Source organism: Prinia subflava, chromosome Z, assembly GCF_021018805.1.
Source record: "Prinia subflava isolate CZ2003 ecotype Zambia chromosome Z, Cam_Psub_1.2, whole genome shotgun sequence".
Classification (NCBI taxonomy): domain Eukaryota; kingdom Metazoa; phylum Chordata; class Aves; order Passeriformes; family Cisticolidae; genus Prinia; species Prinia subflava.
In genome coordinates, this window is record NC_086283.1 from 88,797,142 (window position 1) to 88,822,918 (window position 25,777).

At 38.6% G+C, this 25,777-nt stretch overlaps 1 protein-coding gene across 1 annotated transcript in view; it reads left to right on the plus strand.

Annotated features, from left to right (window-relative positions):
• The window catches only part of PARP8 (poly(ADP-ribose) polymerase family member 8), a 125,130-nt gene that overhangs the window by 89,694 nt on the left and 9,659 nt on the right, over nucleotides 1-25,777 (plus strand). The window contains exons 15-25 of the mRNA XM_063423388.1: nucleotides 7,807-7,899; nucleotides 13,008-13,133; nucleotides 14,767-14,832; nucleotides 16,107-16,174; nucleotides 16,482-16,530; nucleotides 17,263-17,375; nucleotides 17,542-17,614; nucleotides 18,549-18,618; nucleotides 20,622-20,698; nucleotides 21,643-21,712; nucleotides 25,081-25,165. Coding sequence (XP_063279458.1) covers nucleotides 7,807-7,899; nucleotides 13,008-13,133; nucleotides 14,767-14,832; nucleotides 16,107-16,174; nucleotides 16,482-16,530; nucleotides 17,263-17,375; nucleotides 17,542-17,614; nucleotides 18,549-18,618; nucleotides 20,622-20,698; nucleotides 21,643-21,712; nucleotides 25,081-25,165 — 890 coding nt within the window. The remainder of the gene's footprint in view (nucleotides 1-7,806; nucleotides 7,900-13,007; nucleotides 13,134-14,766; nucleotides 14,833-16,106; nucleotides 16,175-16,481; nucleotides 16,531-17,262; nucleotides 17,376-17,541; nucleotides 17,615-18,548; nucleotides 18,619-20,621; nucleotides 20,699-21,642; nucleotides 21,713-25,080; nucleotides 25,166-25,777) is intronic.

Here is a 25,777-nt window from a genome sequence, read left to right on the forward strand (position 1 = left end):
CCAAATTGGATGTTTAGAGATATGCATACTTATATAGAGTACCACCAAAATTACATGGAATGATTTGCAGTTGTTCTACAAAGCAGATGAAAAATGCAATGAGTACATGGATCCTAAGAATAAAAAATATTATTTAAGCTCTTACATAACAGAGACCAATCATTTCTAATGTCTCTAGTGAAAAATTCCTGAAACTGGAATTTGTTTCATCTACTGCTTTTTCACTGGCTTTTGGAGATCTCCAAGGATGGCGACTGCACAGCCTCTCTGAGCAACATGTTACAATGCTTGATAAAGCTTTAGGAAAAACTTATTTTAGCTTTATCTAAAATTTTGCATAAGGTTTAGGTAAAGTTATGACTGTTGAGAGAATAAAAGTACTGACTGACCTCTAAAGGTCCTTTTCAACCATCTGTTTTGGTTCATCTAGCTAAAAAAATTATCTTCCAAAGCATATCTGAGAATATAATAAGGAAACCAAAGCAGTATTTGGTTCAATGTTAGAAGGCTAGTAACTTTTTTTAATGCTGTTTGAAAGTCTTCCTTTTATTATTACTAGAATATTCTAGGGAAGGACTAAGTTGCATTTTAATAATGCAACAGTTTTGCCACTGTAACAGTAGAGAAATAAGTTGTTTTGGGAATTCAGCATGTACTTTTATTACAAACATTTAATGTAATGAGATCACGAGTCATTAACAAAAGTGGTTATTATATTTAAGGATCTGAATAAAAGAAGTGTAATAAAAATGTGATATTATATATGAAGACTGGAGTAAAGAAAATGTCAGTCCTCTCTTAAAGAAGGGCAAGAAGGAGAGGATCCAGAGAACTCCATCCTGGTCACCCTCACCTTGTTCTGTAGGAAAGTGATGAAGCAGCCAAGCCTCAAAACTATCTCCAGGCACATTAAGGACAAGAAAATCATCGTGAAGAGTCAGCATGGTTTCAGCAGTGGAAATTCATATTTGACTGACTTGATTAAACTTCTTTGAGGAAGTGACTGGTCTGGTAGATGAGGGGAGAGCAGTGGATGTTGTCTGCCTGGACGTGAGTAAGGTTTTTGACAGCGTCTGCCCTAAGATCCGTTTAGACAAGCTGTTGATGCATGGGTGATGGAGGAGATGGGGAGGTGAAACTGGCTGGGTGTCTGGGCCTAGAGTGTGACGTTCAGTTGGGTAAATCTGCTTGAAGACCAGCAGCTCACGGTGTCAGTAGTGGGTCCAGTCCTGTTTCGTACCTGCATTAATCACCTAGATGATGGTGCAGAGTGTATCCTCAGAGAGTTTGCAGATGATGAAAAAATGGGAGAAGTGTGTGGTACTCCGGAGGGATGGGCGCCCTTCAGAGGGACCTGGACAGGCTGGAGCAGTGGGCTGCCAGGAACCTCATGCAATCCAGAAAGGAGAAGTCAAAAGTCCTGCAGCTGGGGAGAAACAAACCCAGGCACCAGTGTGTGCTGGGGGCCACCCAGCTGGAAAACAGCTTGGCTTGGGCAGACAAGGACTCCAGCTTGGACACGAGAATGCAATGTGCACTTGTGGTATGGAAGGCTAATGGTTTTCTGGTGTAGGGGAAAATGGGCAGCTGTACGACCAATCAATATGATTGAGCAGAAGCCCATCTATTGTCTACATTAAACTCCAGTTGTAGATTCTAGCACTACTGTCCACGTGTTCACGCATCATCTCATTTGCTGGCTCCCCTGTCCATGAGGCAGGCATGCATCCTTCAGGACATCTAATTGGACAGGGTCTACCATCACGTTGTGCCTCCTTTATCTACGTTTAGCATTCCTGGTAGTCAGTTTCTCAGGCTCTTCTTTTCTTATTTTAGCCCTGTTTTTCTCAGTAACCTTGACGAATTCCTCAGGGTTCTAATAACAAAACTGCAGGTGGTTAAATAGGATTACTCACAAACAGTTTGGCTGGTGCATCAGAATGACCTGGTTATACAGATGCATTGCTGCATTCTGGGCAACACTGAACAGTAGAACTGTGTGTGGAGAGAGGTGATCCTGCCCCTCACACAGCCCTGGTGAGGCCCCACTGTGCCTGTTCTGAGCTCCTCAGCAGGAGGGGATGGCACAGCTGGAGAAAGTCCAGAAAAGAGTGACTAAAATGATTAAGGGGGCTTGGAGGGAGGGTGCAAAAAGGATGGGGCCAGGTCCTTTATGGTGGTGTTCAGTGGTAAGAAACAGAGGATACAACCTGAAACACAGGAGGTTTCAGTGAAACAGCAGGAAACACTTTTTACCTTTTCACCTTTTCTGAAGGTGACTGAGCATGGGAATAAGTTGCCCAGAGAGTTTGTGGAGTTCACATCCATGGAGAAATCCAAAAGCTGTCTGTTCAGGGCAGCTGGCTCCAGGTGACCGTGGTTGAGCAGGGATGTTGGAGTAGATGACCTATGGAGATCCCTGCCACCCTCAGTCTTGCTGTAATTCTTTGATCTTATTCAGCTTTTACACAGTGTAATTTGTAAAGCTGATGCCTTTCTTGTTGTTCTGTGCCTTCCGAAATTCTCCATTTGCAAATACTAAGGCCATTGACAGAACAGCAGAATTGAATGGGTTTTAAAGACCTATGAGAAAATTATATGGGACAGAATAATCTCAGAATATATTCAATAAGGTAATTAAAAGACCATCTGTGTATCAGTATTTTTTTTAGTAAAGAAGTCTCTGTAGAGTGCCATCTTGTGTTGAAACCCCAGACTGAAGCCTCCTTAGAACAAAGAACGAATTAGTAAAAGAAATCAACTGTATTAAGTATTACGGCTAGTTTCTTTGAAATCTGGACTCTGGTACATACATTTCCACTGTTTAATATTTTTCCATAAAATGTGAACAGTAAAATACCATAAAGTAATATTTGAAACACCTGTTTTTATTATTTAGCTGTAAAAATAAGCACAGTCTGGTAATGCTGGTACATTTCTTACATTAGTGAGCTTGCATTTTTTTAAATGTTTTTCATCCCAAAGTGCTCTCAGTTATGTTTCATATACTGTGGGTGAAATCTTGCCCTCAGTCAGTTCTTGTTGACTTAAAGAGGTTTTGGATTTCTCTGTGCTTTGAATACAAGAGTCTTAGACACCACTGAAGCACACAGAAGCATTGAGTGTGCTGCTTAGTCCTGGGAAATTTCTTGAACAGAATGAACTTTACTGAACTGTGGAGAAAAGTGTAGATGTAAAAATACATCTAGTCAGACTGGAGTTACGCCAAGATGTTTATGGAATTCCAAGATTTTTGTGGAATTACACTGTGGTCTTTCTAATCCTTATGCCACAATATAGGTTGGTTTTATCTCTTCTTATGAAAAAAAGCCTTTCCAGCTACAACGTGTATTTTAAAAGAATAGATTTCAAATAATTCATATTTTACTGACAGAGTAAAATGGCTGCAGTGTAGTTTTTCCTGTTGCCAACAAGTTACCAAGTGCACCATGCCCATCTAGCATTCTATAAAGCTTGTTTGCTCACCATTTTTTTCTGTATCTATGAAGTAAAAATATGTTTTTAGAAGTGTGTAAGATGCAAAAAAACAAAAAAAATCCCCCAAAACCCAGAAAATAAAATTTGTATCAGGCAAAATGAAGCCAAATGGAACAAATGACATTTCTTACTGAGGCACAGTCTACTCTTATTTTTCTTTAGGTTGTATCTGATCACCACTGTGGTATCTCCCATGTCTTTGAGCAGCATGTTCCATGTAACACATGAATATTGAGAGACTATTCAGAAAGTTGACCTTACAGTAAAACTAAAATCTGGCATGGTGGAAAGTAGGAAACAGAACAGAGATTTGAAGTTCCGTTTCATCTCCTTGTCTTTTGCTTTCATTAAGAATAGTGTGATGGTCACTAATGGTTTCACCCTACCATTTGTTACATTTGCTGTATGTCAGGCAGTGAGCCTTCCCTGAGCAGGTCCTGTTAGATGAATAGTTTTTAGGTGTGCCAGTCACGTTACAGCCTCACTAGTGTCTGTGATATCCCTCAGAATGCAGGAAAGCCTGACACAATGCTCTGAGCACAGCTGCAGCCCACATTAGAAAGTTGCTAGATCGATATAGACTATGAAAGTTTCAGCTTTTTCAAATTGAAAGAATGTCTAGAAAACAGTTTAGGTAGTGTATTAGTCCGGGAACCAGGATATGTCATAGTGCGTAGGTGGTTTGTGTGTCTGCCAGTCTCAGTCACTGCGGAAAGAAATGACATTTGCATTGTAACACGCAGGAACTCTGTGCTTTTTTCACCACAGCAGCAGTTGGGTGGGAGCTACTGATCATGCAAAGAATGGGGGTGGCTAAAGGAAAAGTCTGAAAACTTCAAACATTCAGGAGATGCTCTCAGGTTCTGTCATTACCTTCTGCCTCCAAGGATTGCAGTCTCAGGTTAATTGCCCATGTCTTATTTTTTTCTGTTTTTGTCCACACTGGAATAATGATCCTCCTAATAATGTTTCAGCACTGGTGATCTTCACTTAGTTAGTAGTTCTGTGAAGACTGATGGCTTTATGTTAATTTTCTATTGTCAAGAGAAAAAATGAAGTCTATGTGAGACCTTGGTAGCTGCTGTTGCTGAGAGGAATTACGGTTGCCTTCTTCAGGCAGTGAGCAACAAAGTCCCCCACCCAGACAGCTCATATCCTCAAGGTGGCTGTAATCTGTGGAACTGTGTGCACCTAGGATGAAATTTATATTGAGAAATAAATGTTTAAGGGTCGAATTCCCATTTTGTCATGTGTTTTCCCCTTGAAAACAATGAAAGATAGTAATCCAAGAAAAGGTGATTAATCTGTGCATTTGTGGCTGTGAGTTCCACATCAGTTAAGAATGCGTCTATATTTTGTGTACAGAAACAAAAATTCTTAGAAAGTTTAGCTTGTTGAATATTACATATAAATGAACCAAAGTAAGAGTATCCAAAGATGACATTGGAACAACATAGCTTTTATAACTGTGTCAGTGGTGTTCTTGTTTGTTTAGTGTGGCTAGGGACTTTTCTCATATTTATGATCTGAAGTCAGAACAATACTGTTCCTGTCCCAAGGGCTCACATCTTATGACAAGAGAAGAGTGGACACCATAAAGGGAAACACACTATCAATATACAAAACATTAGCAGCAGAGTAGGAGCAGCCTTGAATCCCAGTTTCCCCATAAAGCTTGTGGTTTTCTTTAAACTCTGCCTTCTAGAATTGATTTAATAACTTAGTTTTCATACATTTTCATTGGTTTTAGCGTGCACAATTGCAGGAAAAACATGAGTAAGGAAATGTAACACTGAATACGTAAGTCACAGAGTGTGACAAACAAGAGCCCCTCAAATTTGCTTCCTAATTGCAAGCTAATATTTTTGTTATGTAGGGATTTAAAAATTTAAGTGGTTGAGGTTAACTAGTGACTGGAGTAGAGGACAATGAAATGACCATACCATCTCTTGGGATACATTGTTAACACCTGTGGGAAATTTAAGTTTAAAACATCTTATTTTGTTAAATTGAGACAAATTCCAGGAACAGAATTCAAAAGTACTTTTAAGATGACTGTAGAGTGGGCTAAAAGGCATCCAGGCTAGATACATGAAGACAGACTGTTGAAATGTCCCTTTAGCTTCAGAGCTGGGATTATTTTCCCCATCATACTGTATTGACAAAATGTGTAGTAGACAGAAATCATCAAATGTGTATCATCAAAAACACAAAATGAGAAGAACTGTATAGACCCTAACAGAAGTATTTGTTCCACTTCAGGGCTGAAATTCTGCTGTCTTGATCATCCTTATATCTAGAGTTCTCCAGTGCCAGCTTGAGGGGAAAAAACAAAACAAAACAAAACAATACAATACAATACAAAACAAACAAACCACCACAAAAAACAAACAAACAAACACCACCAAACTTTCAAAAGTCGGCATAAGTGCAATGACTGTTTTCTTAATTTCCCTCTCCAGGTGCTCAGACACTTCTGGGATCATAGCAGAGGGGCAGAAAAAGGAGAAATGGTGACAAATTGTGTGTTCCCTTTGTCATCATTAAGTCTCAGGATAATTTACTCTGCTGAGACTGCAAACAGAATATAGAAAGAAAAGTATTTTCTTACAAGTTTTCTTCATGACAAGCATGGTCAAACTTAGATTGCTCTGCTATTTAAGAGTTATTCCTTGCCCTGAAATAAAGGAAGTCTGTGTATACTGCTGATTATGATAGTTACCCCAACTAAACAAATGATTTAACCATCTTTTAAATGTTGAAAACCCAAGAATAATGACAATAATAGATACTTCTTGTGCAGCTTGCCATGGCACAATGGATTTGATCATGTTTGGCTTCATCTGCTGCCCAATGCAATGTAACATGACAGATAAACTAAATCAAATGGGTAACACTATCAGACTTGAAAGATGATAGCTCTTGTAAAGCAAATGAAGTGAGACTGTATCAGTCCATAAGATTTCAGATGTTTATTGAGGTCTTGAATCTTTGAAACCCAGCAAATGAATGCTTTAAGTGCTTCAAAGCAAGTAACTGCAAGTACAGCAGTATGCTTATTACTGGCAAAGCTGTTGCCTGAAACAGAATTTGGCTAAATTTTAGGTTTTCTTTGTGTATTTAATTAGTTTTTTCATTGCTGCAAATGCTTTATAGAGGCAGTGGCTTGAACTTCAAAGCGTACTACTACAAATGCTTTTGTACTCAATAGAGTTATGATCACTACACTCAATATTCTTAGTAACAAAAATAAATTTAAGTTTCAATGAGCTGGGATTTAATACTATGCATTCAAATAAATAGTATCCAGGAAGTATTTTTGATTGTTTTCAACATTGTTATAAAAGGTTGTGTTTATTGGGTAGTTTGAAGAAAGGCTTTAATTCATATTTCCTTCAACTATTTGTTGATTGTGAATACTTGTAACAATTCACTGTGTGATATTACTTGAGCCTTTAAAATGTTGGTCTGCTCATTATCTTTCAGCAAGTAAGATGGAGTTGCTGTAAGGGTTGTAAACAGTTAGGAAACACATGAAGACATGCCTATTTTCGTTACCTAAAGCTGTGTTCCTCTTTGTTTCTGCTTTACTTTATGAAGGCCAAATGTTCAGTTCTCACTCAATATGCAGTTTAGATAACATTTTATTTGTGATGACATGATGAATTCTTTTTTAATAGGCAAAAGCTGGTTCAGCAACGAATTTTTATTTTTTGTTTAATACTTGAAAAAAACACTGGAAGTACCTTTATTTCTTAAAATAAGTAAGCTTCAAAATGCAGTGTTTATGCTGCAAAAATGTAATGGATTTGCTTAGAGTCTATCAGTAATTTGTTAAATTGTCAAAAATTAAAAATAGCCTCTTCAAGACATTTGTCTTCCAGATTTTTATGTGTGTTCTGAACAGCAGTGTAAGAAGCTATGAAGGGTAAGCCTGTGTCCATTAGCTTCAGGACTTAGTCTCCATTAAGTTTAATTATGTAGGAAGTTTTCAAATAGATAGTCCTAAGACCAGAGTACTATGCCTGTAATTTTGGTTTTGTAACTGTGCTGGGATTTCTTTTAAATTTAGCCTCTCTGAGTATTTACGAGTTTTAAAGTTCTTCACTCTTGCTCTTCATATTATTAAAATGTTTCTCTAATGTATCTTCCTCAATAATTGATATGTATTAATTATTTAAAACTAATGTTGCAGTTAAAATTTGAAGAATCAGCATTAATTATGTTTGGGTTTTGTTCTAGGTGACATACTAAAAGCAAGAACTCAAATCAGAACAAAAATAAAATTAACTTTCTTTCTTTGTGTAGCCCACTGTTTGTGAACGAGAACTCTGTGTATTTGCTTTCCAAACATTAGGAGTGATGAATGAAGCTGCTGATGAAATTGCAACTGGGGCACAGGTAGGATTATCTAATGTTTTCTGTAGTTTACTCAGTCTTCTCAGTCTCTTCCAGTATGTTTTTTGACTTGTATGCACTATATGAGTACTGTTTGGTAAGTATTATTTATTTGTCCACTGTTATAGCTGTAAATGCACTGGTTTATGTGTGGTGTATTCAAACAGTACTAATGAGGTGTTTCCATTGTTTTGCTTCCATGTAATTAGAGTAACTGTGTTTTCATGCCCTGTTGTATTTAATTAGGTCACCTGGGTTGTTAATAAAGGCAGCCATTGTAATCTGGAGATAATTCACATTTATTTTCACCTAATGAGCCATTACTACTCTCATGCAATTAATAAGTTACTTCCTGTTCATGGTCTTAGGATGCAGGGATCTACTGAGCATCTGTTGTTTTGATCATTACACAGCAGTGGGAAAGTCCTTACTGATATTGTTACATAGGGTTCTTTCTTTTCCTGAAGGATCATGAATTTAATATAAGCCTGCTTCCTGACTTCAAATTCAGTTATTGATGTACTTATAACCCTATCATTGTTTTCTTAAAGTATTTTAAATTATGCTTCCAAATCACTAAACTAATGTTTCGTTAAAAGCAAAAGTTAAAAGATCTTACATTTAAGGTCCCTTTGAGATCTTATGGTAAAAGTTTTCACATTTTAAAGAAAAGTGCACTTATATGCAATTTTCTGGTTACTGTGTTTCTACACAATAAGCAACATGAGTTTTTTGGAAGAGCAAACTTTCAGTTTATTTAACTAGCACCAGTGAGTGTGAAATAGTGGAAATAAACTGTTCAGGTAGGTGCCTGAATACAACCATGAGCATATTCCCAAAGGAAGAAAGTTGCAACAGTATGGATCAGCTTTCTCACTTGAGAATATGACTGTGGAATCAGAACAGCACCTCTTCATCTCATGTCCAAAGACCATTGGGTAGCTGTTTTTGTAACATCTGGGTACCAAATAGTGGGATAACAGTTTAGGCTTGCAAGAAATGGAAGGAGGTGTGCAAATGAAGCCCCACCTCTTCCTCAGTCTGAAGTCCTGTGAGAAGTTAATTTTTTTAAAATTCAGGCACATGTTATATTATATGTACATTTAGAATCATAGAATAGTTGGAGTTGGAAGGGACCTGTGAAGGTCATGTAGTCCTATGCCCTGCCATGAGCCAGGACTACTTCAACTAGATCAGGTTGCTCAGAAACCTGTCCAACTTGACCTTGAATGTTTCCAAAGATGGGACATCTACCACGTGTCAGTAACTCATCACCCTCACTGTAAAAATCTTCTTCATATCTAGTCTGTATCTCCCTCCTTAAGTATAAAACCTTTACCCCTGGTCATATCACAGCAGGTTCTGCTAAAAAGATTTTTCCTATCTTAACATCTGTAGGTACTAAAAGGCTGCAATAATGTCTCCCAAAAGCCTTCTTGTCTACAGGCTAAACAACCCAGCTGTCTCAGCCTATCTTCATCAGGAGGGCATTCCAGCCTTCTGATCATTTTTGTGGCCCTCCTCTGGACTTGCTTCAACAGAAATAGGTCTGTCTTATGCTGGGGACCCCAGAGCTGGACACATTGCTCAGCTGGACTCTCATGAGGGCAGAGGGGCAGAATCCCCTCCCTCCCCTGCTGCCCACGGGGCTCTGGCTGCAGCCCAGGACACGTTTGGCTCTCTGGGCTGTGAGTGCCATGGCCGGGGCATGTCCAGCCCCTCACCCAGCAGCACCCCCAAGTCCTTCTGGGCAGGGCTGCTCTGGGTCTGTTCATGCCCAGCCTGGGCTGACACCAGGGGTTACCATGACTCAGGTTAAGCCCCTTGCCCTTGGCTTTGTTGAACTTCATGAGATTCCCATGGGCTCACTTCTCCAGCGTGTACAGGTCCCTCAGGATGGTTTCCCATCCTTCAGCTGCACCATTTAGCTTGTGTAATGTACAGATTTGCTGACAGCACTGGAACTCTCTATGTCATTAAATAGCACTGGTGCCAGTATTGGCCCCTGAGGGACACCACTCATCACCAGTGGCCATCAGGACACTGAGACATTGACCTATACCATCTGGATGCAACCACTGAACCACTTCCTTATCCACAGAACTGTCCATCCATCTAATTGATCTCCCTCCAATTTAGAGAGAAGAGTGTTGGGGGAGACTGTTTTAAAGACTTTACAGAATAATAATGACATCTGTAGCCCTTCCCTTGTCCATTGTTGTGGTCACTCTATCACAGAAGGCCTCTGGACTGGTCAGGCAGGACTTGCCCTCAGTGAAGCTGTGCTGGCTGTCCTGAATCTCCTCCCTGTCCTCCTCGTCCCTTCCTGGAGGAGCTGTTCTATGATCTTCCCAGGCACAGAAGCTGACAGGTTGGTAGTTTTCAGAGCCCTCCTTTCTACCCGTTTTAAAAACAGGTGCTGTATTTCCCTTTTTCCAGTTACCTGACTTCACCTGACTGCCGTGCCTTTTGAGTTAGTGTGGAGAGGTAGCTTGGCAACTCTGTCAGCTGGTTCCCCCAGGATTCTGGGACGCATCTTACTGGGTCTCATAGACCTCTCCATGTTCATTCCTCAGGGGCTCTCAAATCTAATCTTCACTGACAGTGGGAAGGACTTTTCTTCCCTACTTTCTGTCTTTAGCTTCATCCACTCTGGAGGTGTGTGAAGGGGAGACTGCCACTGAAGACAGGCAAAGAGCTGTCAAGTTCCTAGGCCTTCTTATTGTCTGCCATTGCCATTTAGCCTGTCGTGTTCAGAGAGGGGTGCATTTACTTTGACCCTCCTTTTCTGGCTCACATGCCAGTGGTTATTTCTCCAACAGTCTAATAAGCTTAGGCTGACTAGTAAAATGTAGGTGTTCACATTTTGTCTGATTAATCCTCCTCCAAATCATTTTGTCTAGTGAAGAAGCCTAAATACAGGTTCCATCATTAGAAATCATATCCTCTTTTGAATTTGTGCTTTTAGCTAGTTTCCTAAGGTACACAACCCTACTTTGTCACTTCAAATGATCCAATGGCTTCTCTTTAATAATAAGAGATTGTACTTTCTAAAACTCTCCAGCCTGAACTCAGGTTGCCTTGTATTAGTCATGTAGGCAAAATGCTTAAAAATTAGATGACTGATTTCTTGATAGCTCCTACTCCCTGTAAAGAGTCTCTTGAGAGTGAGAGAGGCACTGTCAGAGGGACTGATGTCATAAGAGGGATTGTCATCAGCAAGTGCTGTTTTGTCCTTCATGCAACTATTTTAACCTTCCTTACTTACTTCAGCACCTCCAGTTGAGGAGGAGTTCATGCCCAGATTTAAGGACATCTGATATATCCACAGCACTTCCTGTTCCCAAGGAATGCATATGCAAGGCTGTATTATATGGTTTCTATTTGATTTATCTCCCAGTTTAAGTTGTTTTGTATTGCATCAGCTCAAAACTTTGACCTCAAGGGAATTGAGGTGTAAAAAAATGCAGAGTTGGAAACAATCTAGGAGTCAACAGTTTGTTTAAAGGAGAGATTATGGATGGTGTCTGAGTAGAACTGTGCCAATCTTAAGACAGCATCCCATCATGCAAATCATAAGGAATACAACTTAGAGTCTCTGCCTTGAAAGATCTGGAGGCTCTAACAGCTCTTCCCTAGCAGTATTTTGCAACAGCAGACTAGGAAGCGCTTCTCAGAAGCAGGGTGAACTCATGCTCAATTTCACAGCAATACATTTTCACAGGGGCAGGTCTGCTACCTGATCTGGTTGCTGATTTCCTTTGCAAATGCTAGTGCATATGCCATATTTCAAAACATTCATCACACATACAGATAGTATAAACTGGAAGGTAATCAGAGAACCATTGGGGAAGGGATCATTATTAATTTCATTTTTCAATATATGTGAGATATTTAGTAACTGGAACTAACAGAATATATTAAAGCTGATGGAGAAAATTGTCCATTCATGCTGAAGGAACAGAGGAGGAGAACGGCAGCTATATGACTCACCACAGCACAGTTCTTTTTCCTTTTCATCATTATTCCTATTTTCATTCTGGTTCTCTAAAGGACCATAATTTTTTTCCATCCAAATGATCAGACACAATGACAGATGTAGAAAATCTTCTAGATGAGTGTGAGCTGTGAGATGAGATCTGATCCATGTGGAGTTGTGGGGGGAACTAGGGATATCTACTAACTCCAGCTTGTCTCAGCTTTTCCTTTCTTTTGTTGAAGAGTCTGTTTTCACACAGGAATGTTTTCAGAAGGCACAGAAAAAACATGAGGAAATGAGTAAATCTGCAGCTACTTTTTAATGTAGCAATTTTGTATTTCATTGTGAGCTGGATTTATATTTCACAGCTGCCAGAAAGCTGCATTCCCTCATGTTTGTTATTGCTGTATTCTATTTTTAACCTCTGACTTACGTATTTTGAAACAATTACCTGGGAATCTGTGTCTGTGGTGTATGCGCTTACATGCACACATGTCTATGTGCACATTACATGCACAATCCTGTGGAGAAATGGTGAAAATCATAGATAATCAAAGAGGTGTTGTAATTTTGTACAACAGGATGGAAAGAAGAGCGTGCCCCAGTGTGAGCTGTGCAGATGACTGTTAAATCATTGCAGTATTCTGGCTTTAGAAGAAGCAATGTTTTCAAGTGTTTCTGTGATTGCAGTCTTCAGAAGAGAGCGGAAAGTGGTACAAATTTGACGGACTATTCCTTGTTCTTGAGCAACATTTTTACTGGCATGTCTATACAGAGATACACAGATCAAACACAATTTAATTGCCTTAGTGAATAGATTTGATACAGGAATTTACATGTATGCGCAAGATAAAGCAATACTTCAAGTCATATATTTGATGTTATAATACTTTTAGGACATGATAATGGTCCTACTTGTATGCACATGGCTGAACCCAAACTCTTTTGAGGTCAGTGGAAAAAATTTAGTCCTACACTATTTCCTATCCTTGGATAACACAGTTTGGTCAACATAAGTAACAATGAAATATAATATATCTGTAATGTGTAAAAAAGGAAAGACTCTAAGAATCAATATAAAAGTACATATTTTGAATAAACATAGAATAAATATGTCTTTCTTTATTCTCAGGTGGTTGATCTGTTGGTATCTATGTGTCGGTCTGCATTAGAATCACCTAGGAAAGTTGTCATTTTTGAGCCATATCCTTCTGTAGTTGATCCTAATGATCCTCAGATGCTGGCCTTCAACCCCAGGGTAAGTAGTTGCCTTTAATTATGTCACCAATTGGTTTTAGTCACACATGAGATTTCAAAGCAAAGACTCCTCACGGAGGAGTCCCTTTATTAGGTGATACAGCTCCAGAATATAGCTCAAATGTGTTTTTAAAAATTTGCAGCTTTTATTTATTGTCTCTGAGAAGGTACTTGAATATAGACTTGTCCTGGTTCTGGCCAGGACAGGGTTAATTTTTGCAGTAGCCAGAATGGGGCATGGCTAAGACCCAGAGATTATTCTATACCACCTCACATTATTGCTGGGAGCAGTGGGAAGGGAATCTCTTCCAGGGAAAAAAGGGAAAAGAGTTTCCATTTCACTTGGCAGAAGGAGCAGCTGGCTATTGTTTGTTGCTGGTTTTCTTATCTCATTGCTGTTTCCAGCTGATTGTTCTAACCTTGCCCCGTGATTTTTACCTATGTGCCTCCCAATTCTCTTCTCTATCCAACAGCAGGGGGAAGGTGAAGGAGGAGGGGCAAGGAAACAGTGAGCAGTGCTTGGTTTCAGTAGGAACACTAAATTGGAGAATACCATCCCTAAACCATGACAAAACTGTAGGTTATGTTAAAGCCAGGAAACCCTTCTAAGGGACAAATCCTGGATGGAAAATTTTATCTTCTAAGTGTCTTACTCAGTGTGCACATTGGACACAAAAGGAAGGATAGTCTTTGCGAGATACGGGTCATGTAAGCCAGGGGATTTCCAGTCCATCTTTTCATTCTTAGAAGCGTCATTGCTGTCTTTTCATTTTCCCACTGCAAGTAGTTATTTCCTTGTATCTAATTTTATCAGATGTTGATAGTTGAGTTTTGCACAAGCATCAATTTTGAAGTAAAGAATTGTGCTTGCATTACCTGCTCCTTGGGCTCCAAATGCTGCCTTTTAGGAAAGCCCTCAAGCCATGAATATTCCATCTCCCCAAAGGCATAGTGGAGAACTTGTCATGTCCTGCACTGGGATGCATTTCATTCTGAACAAAGGCCACCTAGCAGGGGTTCTTTCTCAGAAGGGGCTGAGGTGTTCTGAAGTGTGTTGGCAAGACCCAAAGAAGGGGTGCAGTGGAGCTGCTGAGGGTCACATGTCATGTGGACAGGTGAAGCATGGACTGTTAAACGGGGTCACTCAGTACAGGTGGAGCTGAGCTGGTGGCTCCCAAGCAGTAGGTCAGCAAAGACAAGGGTGAGGCAGAGGGACACTGAAGAATCTGTGAAGTTTTATAGACTTGCTAGCAAAGGAAACATATCTGTTTATACACATTCTATTTAAAATCTATTTGAGTCACTGCATTATTTACCTCAAGAGCATGTTGTCCAAATAACTGTGTTTAGTTACAAATATTTGTTTTAAAATGTGCTGATTTTTGGAGTGTTTTGGAGATCCCAGTGAAATTCAAAGAAGAAAGATCATAATATTTTTTAAGGATTTTTCTGGATGATGAATTAGAGTCTCTGTACAAGATGGAAGAAAGCTAATGGTTAGAAATGTTTGAAAGAATTGATTTGCCCAACATGTCTCCTAGCTTTGGTTTTATACACACTCAAAGAATTCAAGTTTTTTTAGAGCCAAAGACTAATACTCTTTGAATTTATTTGTGTATTTTACGCCATGTCAGAAAAAGAACTATGACCGAGTCATGAAAGCATTGGACAGTATCACTTCCATCAGAGAGATGACACAGGTAAATTTAAAAATACTTAAATTAATTACTGTTTCTAGATCTTGACAGAGGTTTGTATTGCCTGCCTGTGATGGATTGGGAAGTCCATAGTATCAACTCTCTCCTATATAACTGTAATAATATTGAAATTTTTATTCAAAATAACAAAACTATCCCTAATACCAGTTAAATAAAAGTAGTGAAGTAGAACTCAGATCTTTTGAAGTTTAAATAAGATAATAACAGCAGAATCAGACATTGTAATGAGGTAATCACTAATTGTTGCATTTCTGGAAATATCAAAGCCAGAGACCTTTACTTCCAAAGCACAAGAACTTGATCTTCTGTTAATGTTCTGAATGGTATTCCGAATTACATGATATTTATTTCTATTATAGCAAAATTCTCAATCAACTAAGTATAGCTGAGGACTTAGAAGGTTGGGTCTCTGGGGTTTACTTTCATATTATTTCTCATCTCTTATATGATGATCATATTTCTGTTTATTTTTAAGCTCCTTTCCTAAACAACTCAGCTGATTATAATTTGTTGTTTAAGTCTCTTCCAACTGCTATATAAATGTATCCTCACAATGGTTTTCTATCTTGCTCTGTGTATTCATTCACAAAATACTTTGAGATTCTTGAGTGAAGAATGTATAGAGAGGAACAAAATAAATTGAAAATTGAAATTTACATTTATTTGTTAATTTGTGTAACATCTTGTAAAAATTTTAAAAATCAAGTGTTTCTATGACTTCTTATAATGTCTTTTAAAAATAAAAAGTAATTAACCATTCTGGGTTTTTTAATGTTAAAACAACTCTGGACTAATGAGTTTTAAAGGGATGTTTTGCATTGTGATTGAAATCAAGAATGGTTTTCAAATAAATTCTAATATGATATGGTATTTATACCTTGAAACAGTTAAAAATACCAAAGCAAATTATTTGGATTTCTTTGAGAGACTTAATTTTGTGAAGTTCCAGTCCAATTTCTTAATCAAGATCCACACAAAAATAGATGTCTTCTGCTGTTCTCCCTGAGATCACCAATGTTTGCTATAATATAGTCATTTTGATGCTAATTATATACTTATTATCTTACTCCAGGGAAAATAATTGCTATATTAATTCTTGTTGTCAAAACATATTTAAAGCTCTACTATGCTGTATATCAGTAAAGCTGTGATTTATACCTAATAATGAGTCCCATATATTCATTTCAGTAGATGAAATCATGGGCAATGTAACATATAAAATTCAACCTAGAAATAACATAATTACTCTTTTCTAGGCCCCTTACCTGGAAATAAAGAAGCAGATGGATAAACAAGACCCGCTTGCACATCCTCTTCTACAATGGTATAAAGTTGATTCACATGAGATAATAGTTATTAAAGTATCATTCGTAATGAATAGTCACTTGACCAGTGTAATGGGGTATAAGGTCAGCCTAATAATTAACATTGATATTTTCAACTGCAGCTATTATGGACTGTTTCTGGACCTCATCTGAGTCCTCTGATCTCATTTTCTAGCTAAGATTTGGCCTACTTCCATCGGATAGGTTCAGAGGCCTGCAGCTGGGTGCTTTGTGATAGCCATTCATAATACATTTTAAGAAGTTAGGTTTGGTTACCACATCTAATACATCTGTTTCTTATTTTAGGGTTATTTCTAGTAATAGATCACATATTGTGAAGCTACCAGTGAATAGGGTAAGTGTCTGTGGGTTTTCTTACTATTTTCTGATTTTTTTATGGCTTGTATTAGCATTTTAGGTGGGAGTTTACTAGCAAAATGTAGGTGTCTGCATTCAAACTGATTGCATAGACTCCTTTAATAGACAAGGCAGTTTCAGGTCATGATTTTTAGAAACACGTTAATATCTGAAATAGTTCAAGGGAATAATGCTCATAAAAAACCTATTTGAGGTCAGTAGCTCAAATTCAGGTGTCTACCTTGTAATCATCTGAGATTAGGTAAGAAAAATATCAGGTTTTGTTTTGTTACCATATTGAATATTACATGCAGAATTGTGCAGAAAGCAGTGCACACAAACATGATGTACCAGGAGATATATATATAAGTATATAAGTAACCTCTGATTAAGGGTGTAACAATATGCAGCCTTCCAAATAACCTTAATTCAAAGTCAGCTCTGATCAGGATACTACGATGAGATTGTTGAGTTTAATTACTAGAGCTATTTTAAGTTTATATCTAGTTTCAAAAGTTTCCATATGTTTCATAAACTGAAAGTAATTTTTGCTATTTGATTTTAGCTTGAAACCGTGCAAGTAAGACCACTTTCAACTTAGTTCAGGTAGTTGTTTAGATGCAGTCATGTATTGTATGGAAAAGCATGATATCGTAAGGATTGCCATCAGATAATTACAGTACTGTCATATTAATAAACTTCTCTTCACATGTGCACTCATATTTTACAGCAACTAAAGTTTATGCACACTCCCCACCAGTTCCTTCTTCTCAGCAGTCCACCAGCCAAAGAATCCAATTTCCGAGCTGCTAAAAATCTCTACGGAAGTACCTTTGCATTTCAGTGAGTACATATATTCATAATAACCAAAGGTTATTGAAATGCCATGCTGTTTTTTGTTTCTGGCATTTGAGGTTTGCAGCTGTGAATCTACTGTTTTAAAGGATTTCTGATGTCATTTTGCATTTTATGCTGTGAATTTTACTGCTTTCTTTTTCATTTTATTCAGTGGTTCACACATTGAAAATTGGCATTCCATCCTGAGGAACGGCTTAGTTGTTGCTTCCAATACGAGGCTGCAGGTAAATAGACAAAATAGATTTTAGCTATATGCATGCTTGGTGATGTACTAGCTTTGGCAAGTTTTCAGGGGGTTTCATTCTGACAGCCCTATAGCTGGATAAAGGGATGATATCAAATACCGTCTTGTTTCCTGGAAAAAGTACTTTTCTGATGCAATTGAGATGAAGTAATGTGTGCTAAAACGTCTAGAAAATCCCTTTGTGGGAAATCAGTGTTTCAGTTTTACATTGCGGAGCAGCACCTCCAGGAGGCTTCGCTCGGTACTGCTTAAAAGCAGTTGAAGTGAAAGAGCTGCCTAAGCTGTCTCCGTGTCATCGGATCCAGGAACACGCCCGAGTTACGGGAACTGGGCTTGCAGCACTTTCTCTGCCCCTCTGATTTCTTTGGGAATGGAAACATGAAGTGTGCTGGCCAGAAGGGATCTAGTGCAAGCTTCTCAGATTGAATCATGTGGACACCACTATTGCAGAGCAAAGTAGGCACTGGGGAGCTCTAATGCAGAGAATTTTAGCATTGTGGTTTTGGTAGCTCTCTCCAGAGCTGTGCCCATGTACCTTGGAAGAAGATCCCAGGATGTACTTGGTCATGTACAGAAACACTCTTTGTAGGCATACTCCAGTAATATTAGATTTAAAAACAGAAACCACAGTTTTATACATAAATTTAAAGTAAAAATTTGTTTGGACATGGTTTCCAGGAGATATATATAGATATATATATATATGTATGTATCTAGATAGATAGATAGATACAGATACAGACATTAGATTTATACTCAAGGCATGATTTTTTGAAATACTTATTTGAACACTGTTAATTACCTGGCAATAAATTATCAGGGTGGACAAATGTCTTATGACTTGTTCCTGTAAATATTATTATTTTTTCCAGGTAACCAAATTAATGCTAAGTAATCACTCTACTCTTTTTCAGCTCCATGGTGCAATGTTTGGAAGTGGAATCTACCTTAGTCCATTATCAAGCATATCATTTGGTTACTCAGGTGATATTTATAAATCACTCTATAAAGTTGGAGAAATATAAGGGTGTATCTTATTCTACTGCTTTTCTTACGGCTTCGCTGTTTAAAAAATTGTATTCAGTTTAATCTTTTTGATTGTGATTTAATTTATTCAAAAAGGAGAAAATCTTTTTTTTATATAAATAATAAGAAATTAGAAAATTCTCTTGTTAAATACTGTCCTTATTTTCAAGGTGCTTAGAATTCTTAAACTGTGCTTGAAGTAAATATTAGCTAATACTAAATGCTATATGTAGTAGAGCAGGTCTTGATGATTCAGCTGAAATCCAACTTTGTGATTTTTGTCAATACCTGCCTAAGTCCATCTAACTTCACCTATGCATTCATGGTCTTTTATGAGTTCATCTGACAGAACAAGTATTGATCAATAGACATGTTCAACCCTGTATATTTAAGATTAAATAGAATTCCCAAGGATCACCATCAGGATAACATAGAAAGTATAGTTCAGCGTGTTTATTTTAGCCTGAGGAGAAGAAATGTAATTTGTCCCACTAGTGAAGCCTAAAGTGAGTTGTGCAGAGTTTTCCACGTAAGAATTAAATAACAAACAAAAGCACATTCAAAACAAGATACACAGATGTGTACATTGAGAAATCAAAGGGTTTTTAAAATATGGTGACTTTCTTCTTTAAGTATGTGGTATTTACCATTTCCTCATGTATGAAAGTTCAGGTGTATAGTTTAATGTGTGCTTGTGTGCATAAAGATGATTCTGAGAGTTTTAGTTATGCTTTCTGATACTCAGTGTTTCAAGGTCATGTTTTAGGATTTTAACTTGCTGAGCTACAATTTGAGGAACTTCAACATCAGTCGAAGATGCGCTTTTAGCTTTTCAGAGATTGTATGAGTATGAAGGCCTCTTAGGTCTCACTAAATGTGCTGGTTGAAGTATCATTACCTAAGAAAATGTCTTTCTTTTTGGACAATAGTGCTTTGTCAACTTCAATGTGTTATTGCTTCTCTCTCTGCCTGTCCTGGCCCCTTCCATCCTGTCTCCTCCAGAAAGGAGGCTTGTGTTCCAGTGAAGTCTGTAATTCTTGATGCTGATGAAAACCACGAAGGAGTCTTACACATTCTGTTCCTTCAAGGAGTTAGGCTTCCCGATAATTTAGTCATATTTGCAAAGTGCAAATAATGGAAGTGTTCAAGGTCAGGTTGGATGGGGCTCAGAGCAACCAGGTCTAGTGGAAGGTGTCATGTCATTTCCCATGGCTGGGTAATAGGGTTGGAACAATATGATCTTTAAGGTTCCTTCCAACCCAAACCATGCCATGATTCTGTGAAATACAGGATGCTGGAAACTCAAGGAAGCCCATAGTATCATGTAAAACAGGAATTTTACATAAACAAAAATGAGGGATAAGAATGAGATCTAAGGCATAAGTGTTTCAGTTTCTGAGATGGAATTGGATCAAATGTGACTGACAAATAATTTAATATTTTATGTGTAGATAAAGGGATCAAACCAAGGTAGATTTCAAAACTTAAATTGCCAACTCATACAAATTAATCAAAATTTTAATAAAATTCCATAAAGTGCTAAAGATGAATATCTAAAGTTCTTTCTCTCATGATTTTTGCCTTCCCATCCACAGTAAATCAGACTTTTATTTCAGCCTGAATAGGGTCAAGTAGACTGAGGACATGCTGACTTACAACCCCACTAAGCTGCCACATAAGAATATTCCTGATCTAAATTCAGGGGCATTTAGGCCCAGGTTTATCTGCTTTTGCACCTACTTAATGCTAACTTGACTTTGCTAAAGTCTGCAATACATGCAGAGGTACCTGTAATTTACAGGATTTATACTGTGATATTCTGTGACAGAGTTAACTGGCTTTTTGGGTGCCGTGCAAAAGACTGCGATTCCCACTGTGCTACCTCTTCCATTCTCATACTTAACTCTGCTTTTCATGGTATTTATAGGCCAGGGTATCTTACATGATTTTAATATTCCTAGGGATGAACAAGAAGCAGCAGAAGGTGTCAGCTAAAGATGAACCAGCTTCAGGCAGTAAGGGCAGTAATACTTCACAGGTATGGTAAATCAACAGTTTCTGGAAGATTTGTGGGATTTATTATTGGGAGCTCAGTAGCTGAAAGAGAGATAGTATTTCCTTTGTACAAGTTACCAGTGTTATTGCACTGAATGAAATCAACAACTTTAGAGACTGCAAATATCAAATACAGCCCAACTGCTAGAGTAAAAATTTACAGAGCATATTGCAGATCTTGTGTCATTCTTTTGCAAGCAAAACAATTGAGGAAGAGAATGAAGATGAAATACAGATTGCATTATGATCCCTAGCAACCTTTTCCCTTTTGAGTTTAAGACTTACAGAACTATGATGCAAAAGAAATTGAGAATGATTATTGGTGGGAAATGATCAACATTTCATTTATAGCAAGTAATTTTTTCCTTTTCACAAGTTTTACATGTTGAACCATTACAATTCTGCCATATCTAAAGCAAACTCATAGCATCTGTGCATAGGGCTAAATTTCAAGAAAGAAATCTTATATCTGTCTCCATAATTTGCACATAGAATTTGCAGAATAATCCGGCTTTGAAAACAGACCGGCATGTCCCAGTAGAAGTTCTGAGAAGGAGGAAGGCAAATAAACTATCTGGGTAGTGACCAAAGAATTAGTGATTAAATTCATCTTCCTTTTTCTTGATATCAATTTGTTTATGAGTAACACTGATATTTCTGATAATATCTTTAATTTTATGGTAAAAATGGGAGTTTTGGATATTATTTTTCTGGAAGTTTAGATCTCTCTTACAATAATGCAAATAAGTGATGGGGGGTTTTTTTAATCAATTGTATTACATTTAGAAATAAAATAGAGACATTATAGAAAGATTGCCTCTACCTTTGTTCATTAATGAACTACTGAAAATAGCAGCTGTCTCTTTTGTTGTTTTTTGACTCTGTTTTACAGTACTAATTCTGTTTTCTCACTTTTTTACATCTCAGTCACAGAAGAAAGGACAGCAGTCACAATTTTTGCAAAGCCGTAACTTAAAATGCATAGCCTTATGTGAAGGTAAGCTGAGAGCCCTTGTGAAACTGTTTTAGTCGTGGCCGCAAGGTGCACGGGTTACAGGGTCCAATTCAGAGGGAGCTTTAGTTGGTTGCTTAGGTAAGAAACTACTGGTAGCTGCAGAAGTACCTGCTCAACAGCTGACCTTGGTTGTAAGAACATCTCCCCTTTTTGAACAGGACCTGTAGCAAATGCTGAATTGTCATGGAATATCATATACAAATAGTGACTGATGATATGATCTGTGTTTCAAATGTGGTGTTCTTCCTAAGCCATCAAAAAAACCAAAGTCACGTTCTTTATTTGAGGCACAGACTTCTTGCAAGCTCTTGACAAATGCTTTAAATGCACAAAGGTCAGGGAAAAACACCTTTCATATAGAATTTCCAAATAATTTTTTACTGTTCAAACAAGCATACTGGTCATCTGGCACCTAGTATGTTCTCTTTGTTTGCTTCAGAAATTTTGGGATACTAAAATATAATGCTTGAATACAGTCATTCTTGAAAGAATTGGCTATTCTTTTAACAACTAGTGAAACCTCAGCAGGTTTTGAGAACAAATTGTGACATTTGAATAACAAGTGCACCTGTAGTTAAGCACTAGTTGTAGAACTTACATTAACCCAATTTGCCCATCATTTGGAGCATTTCTTTGTTTTAAAAAGTGAAAATTAAGAGAGAAGGTAGAAAATGTGTTATTTCAAAATAGAAGCTTTCCACTGTACATGAGTAAGGATCTGTCAGTCAAAATGAAAAATGCAATTTGAACTGTACAGAAAAATACAGAAATTTAGTCCCAAAACTTCCATAAGGAACAAAATTAATTACTTAGCCTTTATTGCCTGAATTTTTAAACACAAATTACAACTTTCACAAGGACTTTTTCATCCATTGTTCTTTCCTTGCACTTATTAATGGATTACCAATTTTGTAAGAGTGAATTTTAAATATTTGGTAAAATACATTTTGCAGCTTTTATATTCACTTCATTTCTCTGTGTAGAGAAGATGGCTTAGGGGAGATGATTAATAAAGATTTTATGTAAAATTAATTACAAGAAACGTTTGTTAAAAATCGCAATTCATGAAGGAAATAGTATCAAAACTGAATATGCACGCAGTTAGTGTTAGAATAAAATAAACCAGGCTATTTCAGTTGTAAGGGACCTACAACTGTCACCCAAGTCCAATCCTGACCATTTCAGGGCTGCCCAAACACTGAGGCATGTCATTAAGAGCATTGTTTAAATGTCTCTAAAACACTGACAGGTTGGGCACAGCAACACCTCTGTAGGAAGCCTGTCCCAGGGTTTGACCAGCTGTTATGGTTCAACCCCAGCCAGCAGCCAAGCCCCACACAGCCACTCACTCACATTCACCCAGTAGGGCTGGGAAAAAAAGCCCAAAAGGCAGAAGAAAGAAAGTCCATGGGTTGAGATAAAGACAGCTTAATAACAAAAGCAAGAGCCCTGCATGCAAGCAGAGCAAAACAAGAAATTAATTCACTGCTTCCAATGGGCTGGCAGCTTTTCAGCCATCTCCAGGAGAGCCCAGCCCCATCACATGTAGAGGTTACTTGGGAAGTCCAACACCATCACTCCACATGTGCCTCCCTTTCCTCCTTCTTTCCCCCCATTATATACTGCCCATGATGCCACATGGTCTGGAATATCCCTTTGTTCAGCTGGGGTCACCTGTCCTGCCCGTGTCTCCTCCCAGCCTCCCATGAATCCTCAGCTCTCTTGGAGCGTGGCAGTATGAGAACCAGAAAAGGCCTTGGCTGACTGTGTGTAAGTCCTGCTCAGCAATAACAAAAACACCTCTATACTATCAAGCCTATGTTCAGCACAATCCAAAAACTGCCCCATGCCAGCCACTGAGAAAAAAAAATTAACTGTACCCCAGTCTAACCTAGTATACCATCCTCTCAGTAAAGAAATGCTTCGAAATGTCCAGTCTAATCCTCCTCCAGCGCAGCTTTGAATCATTCCCACCCATGCCGTCACTGCACACCAGGGAGAGCTGCTCAGCACCTCCCTGTGCCCTTCCCCTCCTCAGGAAGCTGCAGAGGGTGGTGAGGGCACCCCTCAGCCTCCTTTTTACAAACTAGACAAGTCAAATTCCTCCACTAGCCTCTAGGACGCGTTTTCCAGCCCTCCCACCAGCTGTGTTTCCCTCCTCAGATGCCCTGAAGGACGTTCCCGGCCCGGGGCCGTTCCCTGTCTGTGCCGGGCGGGGCTTTGTCCCCGGGGCTGCCCGGGCACTGCGGGCCCACGCCGGGCCCGGCACGGCAGCCCCGCCTCCCCCTGCACTGCCCGGCCACTCCTCGCCCACTTTAGCCCGCTTTAGCCCTGTGCCCGGAGTTACTCCATCCCAGGTGCAGAATTCAGCATTTGGACTTGTCAAATTTCACCCCACTTAAGACTGCTCGGTGCTGATATCTGTCTAGATCCCTCTGCAAAGGCCTCTTGTCCCTCTACAGAACCCACAGCACCTCCGCGTGTGGATCATCAGCAAATTGCTGCTGGTGCGTTCCCCTGCTGCATCCAGATGTGGATATTTATGCACAGAAAGAGCTGGCCCTGCACAGGAGCCCTGAGAGCAGCCCTGGTGTGAGCCCTGCCCAGCCAGAGGCTGCCCCATTCACTGCAACCCTCTGGGTTCAGTCCCTCAGCCACTGCTTCACCCACCACACCGTGACCCTGCTCATCCCAGAGCTCGACAGCCTGTCCAGAAGGATGCTTTTCAAATGCATTTAGATATCTTCAAACGCAGATTGATGGTATAGCTTCCAGTTAGCAATAAAAAGCTTTCTTTCCTGTATTGTTCTCATTCTGCTGGTAAACAGCCTATCATCAAATACATAGAGCAAGTATTGGCAAGCTTTTTGAACATATTGAGTCATAATTGCTACTTGGTTTAAATGTTTGGTAGTATTGCACACCCCAAATTCACCATATAGCAGTTTCAGGCTTTGTCTTAAGCATCTTGGTTTTGGATCAGCCATCACCAAACACAAATATCTGTTCCAAATGCTGATTAGATGTCTCAGACTCTCCTTAACAGCCCTATGGGTTTTTAAATTCAGTTTCTAATAAGAGCATTTTTAAGGCTTTCATTCCATTTAAGAACTTGCTCCTATACAGCAAGCATGTGTGTTTTCAGAAAAGTGTATTTTGGAAACCAGAATCAAGTTCACCTCCCTTTTTGTACTAGCAGCCAGCTCAAAATCTGCACTGCAGCACAGACATGTAGACGAAAGCTGCACATTCCCAAAAGACTATTTAAAATGTGTAAAACTCAAAATCTTTTAGAGCAGTGTTTTCCAGACATTTTTTCATCACTCTGAAATTTATTCTTTCTCTGGCAGTGATAACCTCACCTGATCTGCACAAACATGGGGAGATATGGGTAGTTCCCAACACGGATCACGTGTGTACAAGATTTTTCTTTGTGTGAGTACAAAGCTTCTCTTAACATTCAACTTTATACTAGACCTTTTTCTTATGTTCCCTCCCATAGTTGTAATTAAGTAGATAAAAGGCATTTCTTCCTAATTCTGTTCAGTATTCCTTAATTTTTTATCTTTCACTGTACTTAATTGTGCTAGAAATCTATGGATAAGCTAGTGTCAGTGGTTTAGTAGATGTCTTGTTTTAGTACAAACGAACAGAGAGTTCATAATTTTTCCTATTCAATGGCATTATTTCATGTTATAGAAAGTCTGCCCATGTATTGTGAAACAAAATATCTATTTGGCTGTGTGTGTTTAAGCTGAAGAATTCCTTAAAGGCTTCCTGTCTGTGCTGTGAGCATTTCCCCCTTTCACCTAGTACTTGTCCCCTTTGGGTCCTAGTGCCTTATTCAGCCTCAGGGTTTCAGTGAGGATGGCAATCTTACCAATTCCCACTCAAGAGTTCAGTTTTCAGCCTGTAAAGAGAGGAAGCACAGCAGAGCACTTCGGTAGAAACATGTTAACTTTTAGAATTATTTAGAGTAAACACTTAGAGGGCGAGAGTTTTTTATGTTTTTACATAGACTAATAAAACACTAATATGTTATTATTT